The sequence below is a fragment of the Mercenaria mercenaria genome, chromosome 2 (genome assembly GCF_021730395.1).
Source record: "Mercenaria mercenaria strain notata chromosome 2, MADL_Memer_1, whole genome shotgun sequence".
NCBI classification, from domain to species: domain Eukaryota; kingdom Metazoa; phylum Mollusca; class Bivalvia; order Venerida; family Veneridae; genus Mercenaria; species Mercenaria mercenaria.
In genome coordinates, this window is record NC_069362.1 from 91,984,066 (window position 1) to 92,002,932 (window position 18,867).

General features: G+C 36.1%; 1 protein-coding gene across 1 annotated transcript in view; it reads right to left on the reverse strand.

Annotated features, from left to right (window-relative positions):
- LOC123564569 (DNA repair and recombination protein RAD54B-like) overlaps nt 1-18,867 on the reverse strand; it is a 57,008-nt gene that overhangs the window by 27,432 nt on the left and 10,709 nt on the right. Inside the window, exons 7-14 of the mRNA XM_045358242.2 lie at nt 16,905-16,959; nt 15,140-15,227; nt 14,623-14,710; nt 2,890-3,047; nt 1,855-2,009; nt 1,504-1,551; nt 966-1,047; nt 669-749 (exon numbers count right to left, since the gene is read on the reverse strand). Of these exons, the coding sequence (XP_045214177.2) occupies nt 669-749; nt 966-1,047; nt 1,504-1,551; nt 1,855-2,009; nt 2,890-3,047; nt 14,623-14,710; nt 15,140-15,227; nt 16,905-16,959 (755 nt within the window). The remainder of the gene's footprint in view (nt 1-668; nt 750-965; nt 1,048-1,503; nt 1,552-1,854; nt 2,010-2,889; nt 3,048-14,622; nt 14,711-15,139; nt 15,228-16,904; nt 16,960-18,867) is intronic.

An 18,867-nucleotide genomic window follows, 5' to 3' on the forward strand; every position in this document is an offset into this window, starting at 1 on the left:
GTTGTCCCAGAAGCAGGAATATTACCCTAAATGTTAAAATATCTATAGTTCCAATCCAGTATCTGCATTAGTTTTGGAGATAGTAAATTCCATGCTAAACTTTAACCAGGATTTTCTAAGTCCAAAAGGGGGCATAATTTGCCCAAAATACATGTCAGAGTTATGGGACTTGACCCAGTAAGGTTGGTAATTGACCTAGAAAAAGAGAAAATAAGTTTCAAAGCTATGTGCCTTTAAATGATAGCTAAAATATTGCTAAGTTGAAAAAGGGATGTGACTTTTTTGAATAAGCAAAACAGGGTTATGGGAACTGTGCACTGAATGTATGACAATCACAGTGAACAAGTGTGTGAAGTTTCAATCCATACCCACAAGTGGTTACTGAGACACATGCTTACATACAAAATTTAACTAAATCAGGATGCGGATGCCTGGATGAGTTCAATTGCGCTACCTATTTTTTGAATAAACGATAACACAAAAAACTGTTTCCATATAGCCCCTTTGAAAATTTACAACACATAGTTAACGACTGCATACCACTTGCCAATGGTAGTCAGTATCACATAAAATATAATTAGAAGTGTTTAGCCAAGCAACATTCCATCATTTTTAAATGGAAGTACATGTAGTTACCAGGAATAAAGTTAAACCATAACAATCTATACCTCAACTTTCTTGTCGGAGCTAACTGCAAAAATCTGTATTCTTTCAAATCCAAGCCACTTCTTGAATTCTTGGTACCAATTCTAAGTAAAATAGCAAAACTCCATACATGTATTTGATATAGTGACAGCAACAACATTAAAAAGGGTCCTTTGTACTGTAAAATTATAGGATTTTTGAGCAGTTACTTCATGGGTGTAGCCAATTTGGCAATTTTTAGGGAGCTTCAAATTTTAAGGAAAAAAAGTTTTAACAGTTTCTATGGAACAATGTTTGAATGACATCTTCTTTATATTTACCTTGACTAAACTTCCAGGTGTTATAATCAGAATCTTCTTTGCCACTGGTTTGCCCCCATACGGTCCTTGTTTGAAAAGAGTCCTAGAAAATAGTGTGAAATATAGCTACTGAATGTCTTAGTTTCGGACATTTTTAACTTTTTCATGTTGATATAGCCACTCTTTGTTTTGTTCAGGGTAAAGGCTGACACATACAAAATACAAGTCAATTTGTTCTGTTGTGATTATTTTTGGTCATATCCACATGATTTTAAGTAATATGGCGACTTTCTAGCTTTTAATGGTGGAGGAAAATGCAAGATACCTATCTAGGTACTATTTCAGGCCCATGGGGTACCTGTGTAACACTACTGACCTTCGGAAAGTCAGTACGGCTTCCACTCATGAAAGAATTCTACATTGTGAGCAAGGTTTCAAACCCACAGCACTAAGGGGCAAGTGATTCAAAGTGAGCGACTTTAATAACTCTGCAAAGGAGGCCTTGTAAGTCAATTTGCATCATACTCAAAATTAGAAATTTAATCCAAGACAAATTTACCAGATAAGAGAAATACACTGTAATGTCTTTCCTAAACCCATATCATCTCTGGAACAGAAAGAAAGAAGTATTTCAACATAAAGAAATTACAGATGAATAACACAAACAAAATGTATATCTGAAACATCTTACTTCATTGCTCTTTTAACAATCTTTTTAGCTTGATACAATTAAGTCTTTTAAATAAATGTGAAATATTTCTTCATATGTTTCATAGAGATGGTGTGTAAACATCCTGGTAGTCAGAAACAGTACTTAAATCATACTGTCATCCCAACTTCAAGTCGGCAACATATTTTCATCTAACTTGTGACAAAAGATATAAACGACAAAATTGAGTCAAATTTATACGCAAGAATTGCTCCCTGTCCACCATAGTTTCTGTAACCCATTACACACTCATAGAGGAATGTGACACCTTCTCTCTGATGGGGTCTGAGGTGTGTGGAGAGGTAGGGGTCAACTACAACATCCACCACTGGCAAAGACCTCTTGTTCCACTGCCACTGAAATATCAAGATTCTAGCTTTAATGCATGCCTATCAACTGTAAGAATCTAAATAAAGACATTACTGAAACAATGTATAATTAAACAACTGACTAAAGAATAAATCAGTAATATGGATCAATATACAATTTTAGTGCTGGTAGGAGTAAACCCCTATATACACAAAATAGTGGTTTTTGGGCAGAATTTTGTCCAAGCTACAGACCAAGTTTAATGAAGATACATCAAGCAGTTCAAGTGAAGCTGTTTAAGGGTATTTCTAGCAGTCCTTCAAAGGGGTCAAGTGTCCCCATTTGAATGAAAGTGGGAGATGACCTTATAATGATGCTACACCAAAAGTTTGATGAATATCTATGAAGCAGTTCATGAGAAGAAGTCATTTAAATGGTTATCTATTTTTAGCTCGGGCGGGGGGGCCAAGATGAAATATTTCAATAAACTTGATAGCGGACCATACCAGAATGCTACTGACAAAGTTTGGTGCAATTCTGACCAAAGATATCATCAGAAGAACAGTAAGGACAGACTGTCAACAGATGGATGGATGCTGGACAAACGCCAGATGGTGAGCGGTCAAAATAGTTAATCCCAAGCAATTCGTGCTCAGGCAAGCTAAAAACTGTCCCTGCCAGGGTAGATAAATCCAGCAAGTGTTGAAATTGGTTCTATTTAGGCTTATTATTTCACAAACGCTGTGTTCATTAATATAGACTAATGCATGAAAATAATCTTGCATACATTACAGCTACAACATATGATGGCAGAAATTTTATATAAATACAAGCAAGTTCAATGTCTAAATATAAGTTACAACTAAACTCATTGTCCCCAACATATGTGTAAACAGAAAGTTCAAAATATTCTAAAATATCCTGTACCTGGTGACTATCACTTGGAGCTGGCATGATGAGGGCACCAGGGATGGCAGGATCATGTCGAGGTTTGATTGCTACAAGCTCTGGTTTACATATTGAACTGTCTGTGCAGCCGGACTTCAAAGGCTTATTGAACGGCCTTGACACTGCTTTTACTTGAACTGTAAAACAAAGAAGGTTACCACATTACATTCAAAATACAGTAAAACACTGATCACCCAAACTCATACAGGGATAAACAAAATGCTGAAATTATCAAGGTTTTCAAGCAATCTAAACACAGAAAAAGTAAGACATACATCCAAGGACTACATGAAATGCTGAGTTGGCCTTGATGCTTAAGCCACAGATGCTGTACTGTATTTTTTTCCTAAATTTTTGAACACAAATAATTGTTTTTTACTGTTCAAAGACTGCATTTCCAAAAAAGGGCAGAAAAAATGTACCAAACATTAGGGACATCAATTTTACCTTGGATGGTTAGAAAGGAACAATACACAAACTATTCTCACATATATACCCAGGAATCATATTAGTGAATATGTTATAAAACTTCCAAGTCAAATTTATTTTTTTACACTATGCCTAATGTTAAACCACCTTTAGAGAGATCAAAAGAAAACTGCACCACTTTCATAAGATCAACACTTGTCCTCACCTCCTTTGAAGTTCCATTTGTTTAAGAGTTTTTGACTGACAGGTAAAGTTGTTACATCTCTAAAGCAGAATTAACTCTGTCTTCATAAATGTTTTTATCTTGAAGTGGATGGGATTTTAATTTCACCAAAATAGGGAATCTTGTGAATCTGAAAATTATGAAACTCTTTTGCTAGTTTGTGTCACTGGACAAAAAGATGTTCAACATTTATAAATTAATTTTCAGGTAAGAAAATTTTGTTTGTTTGAGCAGATTAACTGATATTATGACATGTTTCTTGTGTTCTCTCCATGTGCCATGTGTAATGTCACTGCAATTTTATACTTGGGATAGATTTAAAAGATTTTCAGAAAGGATTGAAACAATTAATATTAATTTGTATAACAGTTACTGTGAATATGAAATTCTTATTGTCATAAATTCATATATGTGAAATATACCAAATTGATACATTTTACATTCAATCAAAACATTGATTCAAACTACATCTTCTTTCTGGCATATTTTACAATATAACAAGAAAAAAAATTCCCAGATTTTTCTCACTTTTCTGTTTCCACAATAATTACTTCACACAATGTCCCAACTCCCAAAGATTAGGAACAGAAAAATGTCCAAGATATTTTCTGTCCCAAATATTAGATACAAAAAAAGAATTTTTTGAACAATTTTGAGGCTGTCCCAACACTTGGGGAAACATCAATAAGACTAGGTTATTCCTAGAAATATTACCGTAAAAACTCGAATATATTACGCTAGCATGTATATTACGCACCCCCGATCTTGTATCAAAATCTTGGGAAAAATGCTTACATTACGCACTGAAAATTCAATCAGAAAACGTTGTTTACAAAGTCGAAATTGGCCATTAGCGGCATGGGTAAAAACGATTTCTCGTGAAAATCGCAATTGCTGCATAATGGGTTACAAACAACAGTGACAATATCTGACAGACAAATTCTTTCTAAAGTATTTGAGAACTTTCTCAAGCTGTCAACACCTTAGCAAACTTTAACAGACGTGCGAACAAACATCTCATAATTATGGGCACAAAATCGCTGCTAATTAGCGTGTTTGTTTAACAATGTATGAGCCGCTGTATTGATCAGTAATAATTTGCTGGAAATAAAGAAATAACAAACAATCTGTTTTAATTGCAATTTATTTGAGCATTCTTGAAAGATAATGATTTTAATGATCAAACACCTACAACCCGGAACCACGAAATTTTGTATTTTGCCTAATTATTAAACAGACACATTATCCGGTGCTCTGGATATGTACGATACTTGTTAATTAAATTTACAAATACAAAAAATTTAAACTCACAAATAAAATCACTTTACCATGTATCATCAGAGGTTCCGTTCCGTACGTGTTTTTAGACCCACCCAATAAAATGCTCTTCAAGAGGAGGTTAAAAAAGCACGGCCCAAAATGTAAACACATGACATGACAGTTGACAAAATATTGTCTGATTTTCGCCGATATTTTCGGGTTTTCAAGCTGGGAAAAAATGTTTGAAGCTCTACCTTGGAATATATGACGCACCCCTTTGAGAAAATGAAAAAAATCGTAAAAAAACTGCGTCATATATTCTAGTTTTTATGGTACCCTAGAAGGTGTTAAACTTAAATCAGATCAATTGTAATAGCAGAAAAGAGCTGTTGACTGTTATGGCATGCACAAATATGGCCGGCACTGACAAGCTGCCAACCTTAATAATAATCGATAAATCTGTGAATCCTAGATGCTTCAGGAACATTAAAACATAGATGGTGCAATACAGAAGTAACAAAAAAGCCTGGATGACATGGCAGATCTTTGAAATCTTGCTCAAGAAAATTGATGTTGACATGAAACGCAGCAACAGAGTTATCACAATGGTAGCAGACAACACACCCTGTCACCTGAAACTTCAGAACCTCAGTAATACTTAGTGAACACTTAGAACACAACTGATGGACTTAGGAGTGATTCAGAATCTAAAAGTGCATTGTAGGAAAAGAGTTGAACTCCAACAGCTTTCAGCTATCGATGACCATGACTTCATGTTGTCACAACTAGATGCACTCCCATTTTCTGTGTGTGTTACACAAACAGCAAACAACAAACTGCTGTTGTCAAGCAGGGTTCACATTATCAGACATCGGTGTTCAGGGTGATGATGACAACAGCAATGAACTTTATATACCAATTGCTAGGCTTACTAGAAACAAGAGGGCCATGATGGCCCTATATCGCTCACCTGAGTGAAAGAGAACGTATGCAATACTTAATCAGATCTGTGTTATTGCTAATAATAACTGTGCTCAATGATCATCCAGACGGTGACTGTTCATAACCAACAGGATATCATTTCTATGGCAAGCAAAATTTTAAACATTGCAGACCTTTTTGACTCAAATATGACAAACTTCATTTATCAATTTATATATTTTTTATTTATAGACAATTTAACATTTTAAACTTATCAACACATTCACAGATGACACTAAACTTTCAGAGACATACATGCTTGTGGTAAAATATATTTGTTAGTCATAAATACTTATATGTTCATTGTAGTGTATGAAGAGGGCAACCTAATAATGTACATGGTTATGGTAAGCATTTGAAGCCTAAACCATTTGCAATATTGTATACAGAGAAAAAATTACAATTATAGTAAATTATAAATTTGCTGCTGTAAGAAATAAAAATTTTGGGGGGGGGGGAGGGGGTGGGGAAGGGGAGAGGGGCATGACCAGGTCCGTGGGGGTGACCGGGTGTGGGTATACAACTTCACCTGTTGGTAATAAATTTTTCCTATATTAGTCAATGTAAAACAAGAGACCCATTGGGCATGGCATATACTGACCCAAGGGCCATGATTTGAACAATCTTGGTAGAGAACCACTAGAGCATGCCACATACTAAATATCTAAGCTCTGGGCCTTATGGTTTGAGACAATGAGACAAATTTTTTTTTAAAGGTTTTTCCCTATACAAGTCTATTTAAACCATGTGCACTCCCCCAGGGTGGAGCCAGTTTTAACCCCAGAGGATATTGTGTGCATTCTTGGTAAATGACTGCTACACAATGCTACATACCAAATATTAAAGCTCTAGGCCATGTGGTTTTGTATAGAAGACGATTTTCAAAGTTTTCCTTATACAAGTCTATATAAACCATGTGACCCCAAGGGCGGGGCTATGCTTGACCCTAGGGGGCTAATTTGAACAATCTTGGTAGAGGACCACTAAATGATGCTACATACCAAATATAAAAGCCCTAGGACCTGTGGTTTTGGTCAAGAAGATTTTCAATGTTTTTCCTTTTGGTTGCCATGGCAACTAGAATTCTGTGTGGAATTCAATTCCTTGAACAATATTTAAAGAAAACCATCCAAGGAACATCCCTGTGAAGTTTCATCAAAATTGGCCTGGTGGTTTAGGAGGAGATGTTGTTTAAAGGAAAGTGTGGCCGGACGCCGGACGGTGAGCGATCACAATAGCTCACCCTGAGCACTTTGGGCTCAGGTGAGCTAAAAACAAGAAAGTAGGTCAATAGGTCAAGGTCACAGTCAGGTGACCCATAATTACTTGGGGTCATCAGGTAATTATAATTAAACAGTTTAGGAAATATGATTTGATAATTTTTGAAGTATTTTTTCCTATATAACTTATATAACAAGTGACCCCTGGGGCAGGGCCTCTTTTCACCCCAGGGATATAATTTGAACAATCTTGTTAGAGATCCACTAGGCAATGCTACATACCAGTATCAAAGGCCTAGGCCTTGAACTTTCAGACAAGTAGATTTTTAAAAAAAATTCCTATATAAGTCTATGTAAAACTTGGGACCCCTAGGGCAGGGCCTCTTTTCACCCCAGGGGCATAATTTGAACAATCTTTGTAGAGGACCACAAGGCAATGCTACGTACCAAATATCAAAGGCCTAGGTCTTGTGATTTCAGACAAGAAGATTTTTAAAGTTTTTTCCTATATAAGTCTATGTAAAACTTGGGACACCCTGGGTGGGGCCTCTTTTCAACTCACGGGCATAATTTGAATATACTTGGTAGAGGACCACTAGGCAACGCAACATACCAAATATCAAAAGCCTAGGCCGTGCAGTTCCAGACAAGAAGATTTTTAAAAAATTTCCTATGTAAGACTATGTAAAACTTGGGACCCCCGGGGCAGGGCCTCTTTTCACCCAGGGTAATAATTTGAACAATCTTGGTAGAGGACCACAAGGCAATGCTACATACCAAATATCAAAGGCCTAGGCCTTGTGGTTTCAGACAAGAAGATTTTTAAAGTTTTTTTCCTATATGTCTATGTAAAATTTGGGACCCCCGGGGCGGGGCTTCTTTTCACCTCAGGGGCATAATTTGAACAATCTTCATAGAGAACCATTAGATGATGTTACATGCCAAATATAGAGGCTCTACGCCTTGCTGTTTTGGACAAGAAAGTTTTCAAAGTTTTTCCTTTTGGTTGCCATGGCAACCAGAATTCTGTATGGAATTCAATTCTTTGAATAATTTTTAAAGAAGACCCTCCAAGGAACATCCCTGTGAAGTTTCATCAAAATTGGCCTGTTGGTTTAGGAGGAGATGTTGTTTAAAGGAAAGTGTGGACGGAGGACCGACGGACGGACGGACGTTCCTACAGATGGACCTTTATTGGGTATTTCTTTTGTTAAAAAGTACCCAATATGCTACAAAAAGTACCCAATAAACACTACAGAATGAAAAGAATTTACCGTTACCTATTGTTCTCTATACTGTAGGCGTAGATTTATTAGCGCGGCAAAAATTTAGCGCAAACGCAATTTTTGGTGAAATATCTAATTAATGCGTGGACGTGAATTAGCACTCTCGCGAGACCGCTAATTTCTAATTTTAGCACTGTCCGAGATGAGGCTCTCGGAGATTTACGGAGATTCACGAATATTTTCGGAAATAAACTTAACCATCGGCAATTTTTATGTAATGTGTTTCTGCTGTAATTATAAGTTATACTGATTATGAAATCAAATTTGTTCACTGTTAGCGGGCTAAAGAAAGTACGATTTATTTGAAATTACGCAATCGAAAAAATCCTCTAGCTAAAAACTTTAAAACATGTACCAAGTATGACTTTAAGATAGTGTGCCGTGATGATACTTGTATTTTTAGCTCACCTGTCACAAAGTGACAAGGTAAGCTTTTGTGATCGCTTGACGTCCGTCGTCCGTGCGTGCGTGCGTCTGTGCGCGCGTAAACTTTAGCTTGTGACCACTCTAGAGGTCACATTTTTCATGGGATCTTTGTGAAAGTTGGTCAGAATGTTCATCTTGATGATATCTAGGTCAAGTTCGAAACTGGGTCACGTGGGTTTAAAAACTAGGTCAGTAGGTCTAAAAATAGAAAAACCTTGTGACCTCTCTAGAAGCCATATTTCTCAATGAATCGTCATGAAAATTGGTGAGAATGTCCACCTTGATGATATCTAGGTCAAGTTTGAAACTGGGTCACGTGCGGTCAAAATCTAGGTCAGTAGGTCTAAAAATAGAAAAACTTTGTGACCTCTCTAGAGGTCATAGTTTTCAAGGGATCTTTATGAAAGTTGGTCAGAATGTTCACCTTGATGATATCTAGGTCAAGTTCGAAACTGGGTCATGTGCCGTCAAAAACTAGGTCAGTAGGTCTAAAAACAGAAAAACCTTTTGACCTCTCTAGAAGCCATATTTTTCATGAGATCTTCATGAAAATTGGTCAGAATGTTTACCTTGATGATATCTAGTTGAAATACGAAACTGGGTCAAGTGGGGTCAAAAACTAGGTCAGTAGGTCTAAAAATAGAAAAACCTTGTGACCTCTCTAGAGGTCATATTTCTCAATGGATCTTCATGAAAATTTGTCAGAATGTTCACCTTGATGATACCTAGATCAAGTTTGAAACTGGGTCACGTGCGATCAAAAACTAGGTCAGTAGGTCTAAAAATAGAAAAACCTTGTGACCTCTCTAGAGGCCATATTTTTCATGGGATCTTTACAAGGGTGAAAGTATGGAATATTGAAAATCCTGAAAAATTTGCTGGGGGCTTGGGGGCCGCTAGGGCCCCGGTGGGTCCATGGCAAAGCCCTGGTAGGGGGGCCAGGGGGGCGAAGCCCCCCGGAAGCTTCTGAGAATTAGTGCTTTTGAACGCTTAGAACAGCCCTATTCTACCCTTATATGTGTGCCAAAAATTTACTTATTATATTGCACAAAATGCATGATTTTCAGTTAACAGTAACTTTTTTAAGTCAAGGACTTGTTTCAACAATATACCCTCAACATATTTTTGTAAGATTCAGACTGAAACTACCTGAAAATTCTAGCAACATTTTTGTTTTTTCATGACACCATATTTTAATGTTCTGACACAACATTCACAAAATGCAGACCCTGCAATATCCGGTTTTCGTAGCCAAAGACCCCATCGATCACCATCAGTGTCACATTCAGATAGCCAAGCCCATCTCCATTTGTTACCATGTTTGCTTTCTAAGTCCTAAGTATTGTATAGTAGACGCAACTTGACCCCGATGGTTGACCTCTGCATTATAATACATAATGAAGCACAACCTATTATTGAAAAGGAGTGTACGTAAAACACGAGCTGCACGAGAAGAAGGAAATATAATTTTGTGTAAATATAAATTAGTATATTGGAAAGTTTTAATTGATCAAATGTAAGTATATATACTTTGATACTGCACTGTATACAAACTAATTCCATATAAATATACACGGCTACCCTAAGCACACTTGATTTCTATAATGAAATAACCGATATGAATAATCAGCCTAAGGTCAACCATCGCGGTCAAGTTGCGTCTACTATACGCTGGCGGTAAAAACATTATTTTTCAGGCACTATCCCGTGCAGCCCTAGCCCTAATTACGGTGTGTTAATCTCCGAAACAAACAGTTGAAGTAAATTTCGGTACGTAACGGGATCGAGTAATCATCACTACAATATTTTTTTATTAAAGTGACTTTTCCGTGGTTGACGCTTGTTTTATAATTGGAACTCTACAAGGTGTGTATAATAAAATCCAGACATCACGGAAGTTGCCAAAAATGGCCGGACATTCGGTCCTGCACTGCCGGGACGAACATTACATATAAAACAAACAGGAATCTTTCTTCCTTTTATCAGTATGCAGCTGTTAATTATTTTTCTTGTATCCTATCTGATCTAGATTGCTTTGGATTCGAAAATCCCGAAAAAATAATTATCATCAACCCACCCCTGTTCAAAGCGGAAAAAAACATTAACAATTATCGGTAAATATTCTGTTGATAAAATAAGTACTGGCCTTGTTTTCGTCATCAGTTAAAACCCCTTAAAGAGCTAAAAGAAGTGTGTTCGGTATCATGGCATCTGAAGTGGAGATCAAAGTTGCCCGAGACTGTCATGGCATTACGTCATGTTTTCGCGCCATGTGACACATCACTGTCTGATCGTACCGCCTCGGTTCTTTAAAACAGTAAAAAAAGTATCTTCTTTAATTTTTTTAAAAGCGAATGTGCAATATCCCGTATAAAACTGACAGGTAAATGTGTCAAACGATAAGTGACCTATTTGCCCTAATTTTTTTTACATTATTGTTTGAGAAGAATATCTCACATAGTGTCGTGTCAAAATACATCTACAAATATTCATTTACTTATCAAACTTATTTAAAACCACAGCGACATCATACTGCTTTATTTTAAAACCATTTTTCTATTTACGTTCACGAGGTCACGTAACCTATTCTGCCGCATTACACAGAAATCTGTTTGCCAAAAATTGTTTTACTCCTGTATTGAAATAGCTGCCGCTTTTTTTTATTATTTAAGATTTTTTAATTCTGTTTTTTGTACTTTCTTGTCAAAAGTCTGAATTTTATGACCATAGAATGTAGTATTTATTTACTTTTAGAAATAAATAAATATTTAAGATCGCGCTGTTTGAAATTTTACAAATAAATGTATGAAAATTCGATCGTTTTTATAGACTTTTGCCTACATTTCTGTCGATATCTTATTAAAATCGTTATAGAATTCAAACTGTATTACTTCTCAAGCGGTGTTGAAAATTTGAAGCGATTATATCAAAAAATGAATGCACTACGCGCGTTTTTTGTGTACGTGTCGATAAACAAAAGTAACGGCGATCTAGCCTAAATTAGATATTATTATTACGATAGGTCGCACGTGTTCGTGGAATGGAAAATTACTGGTATGACGTTTTGATATCTTTACGATTCGCGGGTAAATTCCAGTCAATCCAGGTTAGTTTTAGGGATGTAATTTCTGCATTTGGTAAAGTTACGAGGTAAAATCCACGCGTCCGATCGGATGAGCATACAGAGGGGTCCACTCGTCCCTATCCAGAATTTAACCCACCAATACTCGTATAAGACATAACTCGCAATATACGAGGTGGCTACATGTCCGTGGTGTTTGAAGATAAAATTGCATGCAAGAAATCGAGAAATGCATGCTGCAGACAAAAGTCCGTGCAAATTCTGACGCGCGGGAACTTTTCGGCGCATGTAAAATTTATGAAAAACGTAACAGTTGTTTTCATTGAAGTACAGCGCCTATGCGGGCCAATCAAAATTGTCGTTATATATTGACAATATGCGAGATGCGCTGCAAACACAGAGTCGATTGTGTTTGTCGCCGATCGACTGATTTTTCAAGCTTTGTTGATTGATGACACAATACCAACACCCACTCCCCCCCCCCCCCCCCCCCCCCCCCCCCCCCCCCCCCCCCGAATTTCGACCCGGATTTAGACGATTTGGAAAAACGATCCCGGCCGAGATGGAAAATCCGGAACTTCCGGAGTATTCCGGAAAACTTTCACCCATGTCTTTATGAGAATTAGTCAGATTGTTCACCTTGATGATATCTAGGTCAAGTTTGAAACTGGGTCACATGCGGTTAATAACTAGGTCAGTAGGTCTAAAAATAGAAAAACCTTGTGACCTCTCGAGGCCATATTTTTCAAGAGATCTTCATGAAATTGATCAGAATGTCACATTGATGATATCTAGGTAAAGTTCAAAACTGGGTCACGTGCAGTCCAAAAACTAGGTCAGTAGGTCTAAAAATAGAAAAACCTTGTGACCTCTCTAGAGGCCATATTTCTCAATGGATCTTCATGAAAATTGGTGAGAGTGTTCAACTTGATGATATCTAGGTCAAATTAAAAACTGGGTCAGGCGCGGTCAAAAACTAGGTCAGTAGGTCTAAAAGTAGAAAAACCTTGTGACCTCCCTAGAAGCCATATTTTTCAATGGATCTTCATGAAAATTAGTGAGAATGTTCACCTTGATGATATCTAGGTCAATTTCGAAACTGGGTCATGTGCGGTCAAAAACTAGGTCAGTAGGTCTAAAAATAGAAAAACCTTGAGACCTCTCAAGAGGCCATAGTTTTCATGAGATCTTCATGAAAATTGGTGAGAATGTTCACCTTGGTAATATCTAGGTCATGTTCAAAAGTGGGTCACGTGCCTTCAAAAACTAGGTCATTAGGTCAGATAATAGAAAAACCTTGTGACCTCTCTAGAAGTCATATTTTTCAATGGACCTTCATGAAAATTGGTCAGAATTTTTTATCTTGATGATATCTAGGTCACATGTGCTCAAAAACTAGGTCACTGTGTCAAATAATAGAAATAACAACATCATACTCAGTTCAAAACTGGGTCATGTGGGGATAGGTGAGCGATTCAGGACCATCATGGTCCTCTTGTTTCAAAGATACTTTCAACTGTGATGTAGCTGTATGTTTACGTACAGTATATAAAGTATAATATTGCCTACGTAACTGTATTGTCTTCTTGTATTTAATTATAATAATCTGCGTGTTTTATATTCTGTATACTAGTTATAATTGCTGAAATAAAACGAGATTGTCACACATTTTAATCATTGAATCCCTTTTGTTCTACATGCATTGTGTCTTAATACAAATGTTCACACCTTTCCGTAAACGAGCGACTGCAACAACGGACATGCCCGAAGGTGATCGGAAATCGATAACAACTTGATCAAATGAGAAAAAAAAACACAAACTATAAGCTTAAATATTTTATTTTGCATGATCATATATTTAAAATAATAGTATGAACAATAAACAGGAATATCATACGAACCTTAAAATATTAGCAAGCAGTGTAACTAGTGCAAACTCTCAAGAGTATTTATTTGCAAAAGTTCGAAGAAAACATCATCAAATAAAAATGTACATGAAAATGCTTGGACAAATTAATGCGCGGACATGAATTAGCGCACGTACGATAGCGCTAAAAGCGCTGTTATTAGTACACCGCTAAAATAAGTAAGCCTACAGTATCCAACAAATGTTCATTCGTGGGCTCGTACAATGGACGGCCGGACGCCGGACGGTGAGCGATCATAATACCTCACCCTGAGCACTTTGTGCTCAGGTGAGCTAAAAAGTACATTATCCAAATTGCTTCCTTCATTTTTGGAGTACGACATTAACCAGAAAACAACATCAGCATCTGCTAGAGATGCTGAAATCATCAATCAGGTGATCAAATCCAGAACACAAATCCATGAAGCTAACATAGCAAAAGAAAATAAAGAGGACAACAACTTCTTGCTGCTCCCCCCACCACCACCCCTTGGTGGCTGAGCTATCAATTGTTTAAGCATTCATAGTGTCTATTGAAGACACACAGAGTGAATCCAATTTGCTTTGTTCGATTTCAAAAACAATTTTAAGGGGAAGAAACACCAAAGTGAATAAACTTAAACATCAGTAAAGTTTTTTCAGTGTGAAGATTATCGTGTTTCCTCCTGTAGTTTGCCAAAGTTTGGGTCGCTTGAAACCATGGATAACTTAAACATTTTGCTCAGTCTGTATGCCCTTGAGCAATAAGTGTTTGTAAATACAAGAACATACTTAATATTTAATTTTATATAAAAATTTCCACTTGAAATTTATATAATCCGATGAAATATGATTTTTTTTATATTTAAGCCAGTATTACAGACTAATGTCACTATTTAGAACAGTTCCTCTAAAATTACCTCTAGCTAATGTAGTGCTAGGTGCTGTAATACTTCCTGTGAAACATTTGCCAGATTTAAAATGTTCTTCTGTTAATATCGACATCACCTTAAATAAACAAAGAAAATTTATTATCATTTACCATTCCTATATTCTGTTGTTTTTTGTTGTTTTCTTATTAAGTCATTCCAACACAGTTTTGATCGTCTGAAATGGTCACTGCTCGACACATGGTGCCACTCTGGATATTATTGTACAAACACATTGAGAACCAAAGGCCTTCCTGGAGACAGATGAATGGCTGAAAGACCTTGATTTAATCAGGATACTGTATTATTTTTGTTATGCTGAACCCACTGGAAGCAATTTGCCTAAATATACCTCTTTTCTGTCTAAAATTTTTACAAGACTATTTAGTTCTTCAAATACATCATATAACACAAAGAATTTTGTCCCTTTGTTCATCTTTTTTCTAATTTTGCAGACAAGCAGATTGCATTACAATGTCCTGAATTGACTTCAATATTAACATCTCACCTGTATTTCTTTTCCCCCAATTGGAAGTGTTTCATCTTCCTTCAATGATGCAAGCTCAGCAGACTTGTAACCTGAACCTTTTCCAATCCTGTAAGTTTAATTAAGATTATTTTTTTTCTAACATTATACTCATCACAACAGTTCATACTAATCAGAACCCAACTACCTTCTGAAACAATTCTTTGTGTAAAGGAAATCAGAGAAATTTACTGCAATAACATCTGTAAGAGAACAACCATGCTTGACTATTCAACAGCTTTGTCAACTGAATGAATATAAAAGCAGAAACAGGGGCATGATTTCGTAAAAATGCAAATCAGAGTTATGGAACCTGTACAATGCATGTCAGTTTTATCACAGTGAATAATTGTGTGAAGTTTCAATCCATTCCCTTAAGTGAATACTGAAATACCTTACATACAGAATCTGAACCAAATTGTGACTCTGACAAGGATATATTTCCATTTGCACTATTCTTTTCCATTGAAAATCACTACAATCATTGCTTAGTGATAACGGTACGCTGTTTTGACGACATCCGCGTATAGTCAGGGAGAACATTCCTTAGATGTCGCAGTTATTCCATCTGGTGAATAGAATGGCAGGGAAGCTGATTTTAATGTTACATGCAACAAAATGTATGCAATTTATAATATAACCTTGTTTACAGATGAAAAGGAAATATAATGTTAATACAAGAGCACCGCCTTGCGGGTGCTGACGCTCATCTGATTTTTTGTATAATAGAAATATTGTCCTAACCATGATTTTCTAAGTCTAAAAAGGGCCATCATTCTTGCAAAAGGGAAGGATAGAGTTATGTTTCTTGATGTACAGTGTCCACTTATGATGGTGAAAAACTGTTGCAAGTTTTAAAGCAATAGCTTTGATAGTTTATCAGAAAAGTTGCCTTAAACATAATACTCAACCAAGAAAATGATTTTCTAAGTCCAAAAGCGGCAATAATTATTGCAAAAAGCAAGATGGAGTTATGTTTCTTGATGTACAGGGTCTGCTTATGATGGTGAACAAGTATTCCAAGTTTCAAAGCAATAGCTTTGATAGTTTAGGAGAAAAGTTCACCTAAACATAAAACTTAACCAAGAAATCTGATATTTTCAAAGTACAAAAGGGGCCATAAATCTTGCAAAAAGCAAGATGGAGTTATGTTTCTTGCTATACAGGGTCAGCTTATGATGGTGAACAAGTATTCCAAGTTTCAAAGCAATAGCTTTGATAGTTTAGGAGAAAAGCTGACCTAAACATAAAACTTAACCAGGCAACGCCGACGCCGACAACCGCTCAAGTGATGACAATATTTATTTAAACTCATCATTTTTTTTCAAAAAATCAGATGAGCTAATAAGAAATGAATTGATTTTTTCCAAAGTTCATGTGGAATGAACAACAGAAGAGGATCGGCAAATTAAACATGAATAGCTAGCTTTGCTGATCCTATTCTGTCGTTCATTTCGCATTAACACCAAAAAAAATTTAATTTCTTAAGTGTACGCTGACACAGACATGGATGCCTAGGAATTAGCGAGTCCAAAAGCTCTACCTATTCTTCGATTAGTCAGGCTAAAACGTACTTTCTATAAAAAACAAATGCACATTATGGGGACTGTTATAAATGCTTGAGTCTTAATTTTATTTAGCTGTATGTTGATATTTTCTTAGAAATACAGGGAAATAAGATCTTCTTGACATGCAAGTTGAAACTCTGTAAAACATTCAATACAGACAAACTTAGGGTAGTACTTACTCCTTGCCCTCTATGTCATACAATGTCACACTCCTTCCACTGGTAACTAGCACAGCTGAAACAAAAACTTGCAGGTATTGAACATGTTGTGATTTCATATGTATAGTAAATCTCTATATAATAACAATAAATGTCTGTTGAAATTGTTCTATAAATTTAATCACTTGCTATAAACTAAAAGGTAAATGTACATGTTCAAAAAATGTAATTCCACCCTTTACAGATACAGTTAAATATGTAAGGCTATATTTCATGAATAGCTTTCATTGTTTTGACTTTTTGCAACTATAATACATACTGAAACAAGAGCTGTTGGAGGACAGCAACGCTCAACTATTTAACAGTCTTGTCAACTGAATGAATATTAATGTTGAAAAAGGGGCATAATTTTGTAAAATTACAAAACAGGGTTATGGAACCTGTACAATGCATATCAGCTCATGACAATGGACAATTATTTGAAGTTTCAATCAATTCCCATTAGTGGGTAATGAGATACCAGCTTATATTCAACAAGAGCTGTCCATAAGACAGCCAAGCTCGACTATTCAAAATATTGTCCCAGAAGCAGGAAAATATTACCCAAAATGGTTAAATATCAAAAGAGTTTTAAGTTCAAAAGGGGGCATAATTTGACCAAAATGCATATCAGTTATGGGACTTGCTGCTATCAAATAGTTTTATAACCCCGATGGCACATTTGAAGTTTCAATTCAATATCTGCATTAGTTTTGGAGATAGAAACTTGCATGTAAAACTTTAACCAGAATTTTCAAAGTCAAAAAGGGGGCATAATTTGCCCAAAATACATGCCAGAGTTATGGGACTTGACCCAGTGAGGTTGGTAATTGATCTAGAAAAAGAAAAAATAAGTTTCAAATCTATATGCCTTTTAGTAATTGCTGTATGTACTTGCACGCAAAACTTTAACCAGGATTTTCTAAGTCCAAAAAGGGGAATAATTTGCTCAAAATGCATGTAAGAGTTATGGGACTTGATCCAGTGAGGTTAGTAATTGATCTAGAAAAAGAAAAAATAAGTTTCAAATCTATATGCCTTTTAGTAATAGCTGTATGTACTTGCACGCAAAACTTTAACCAGAATTTTCTAAGTCCAAAAGGGGGCATAATTTGGCCAAAATGAAGGTCAGAGTTATGGGATTTGCTGCTATCAACTAGTTTTATAAACCCGAAGACACATGTGAAGTTTCAAATCAATATCTGTATTAGTTTTGGAGATAGTAACTTGCATGTAAAACTTTAACCAAAATTTTCTAAGTCTAAAAGGGGGCATAATTTGCTCAAAATACATGTCAGAGTTATGGGACTTGACCCAGAGAGGTTGGTAATTGATCTAAAAAAGAAAACATAAGTTTCAAATCTATATACCTTTTAGAAATAGCTGTATGTACTTGCACGCAAAACTTTAACCAGAATTTTCTAAGTCCAAAAGGGGGCATAATTTGGCCAAAATGAAGGTCAGAGTTATGGGACTTGCTGCTATCAACTAGTTTTATAACCCCAAAGACACATATGAAGTTTCAAATCAATATCTGCATTAGTTTTGGAGAAAGTAACTTGCATGTAAAACTTTAACCAAAATTTTCTAAGTCCAAAAGGGGGCATAATTTGCTCAAAATACATGTCAGAGTTATGGGACTTGACCCAGAGAGGTTGGTAATTGATCTAGATAAAGAAAAAATAAGTTTCAAAGCTGTATGCCTTTAATTGATGGCTGTATGTACTTGCATGCAAAAACTTAACCAAGGTGTGACGCCGACGCCGACGCCAGGGTGAGTAGAATAGCTAGACTATTCTTTGAATAGTCGAGCTAAAAACTTAACCAAAAACAAAAAAGAGGCATAATTTTGTAAAAATGCAAAGCAGAGTTATGGACCTATGCACTGCATGTCAGATCATCACAGTGAACAAGTGTGTGAAGTTTCTTAACCAAATCCGGGTCC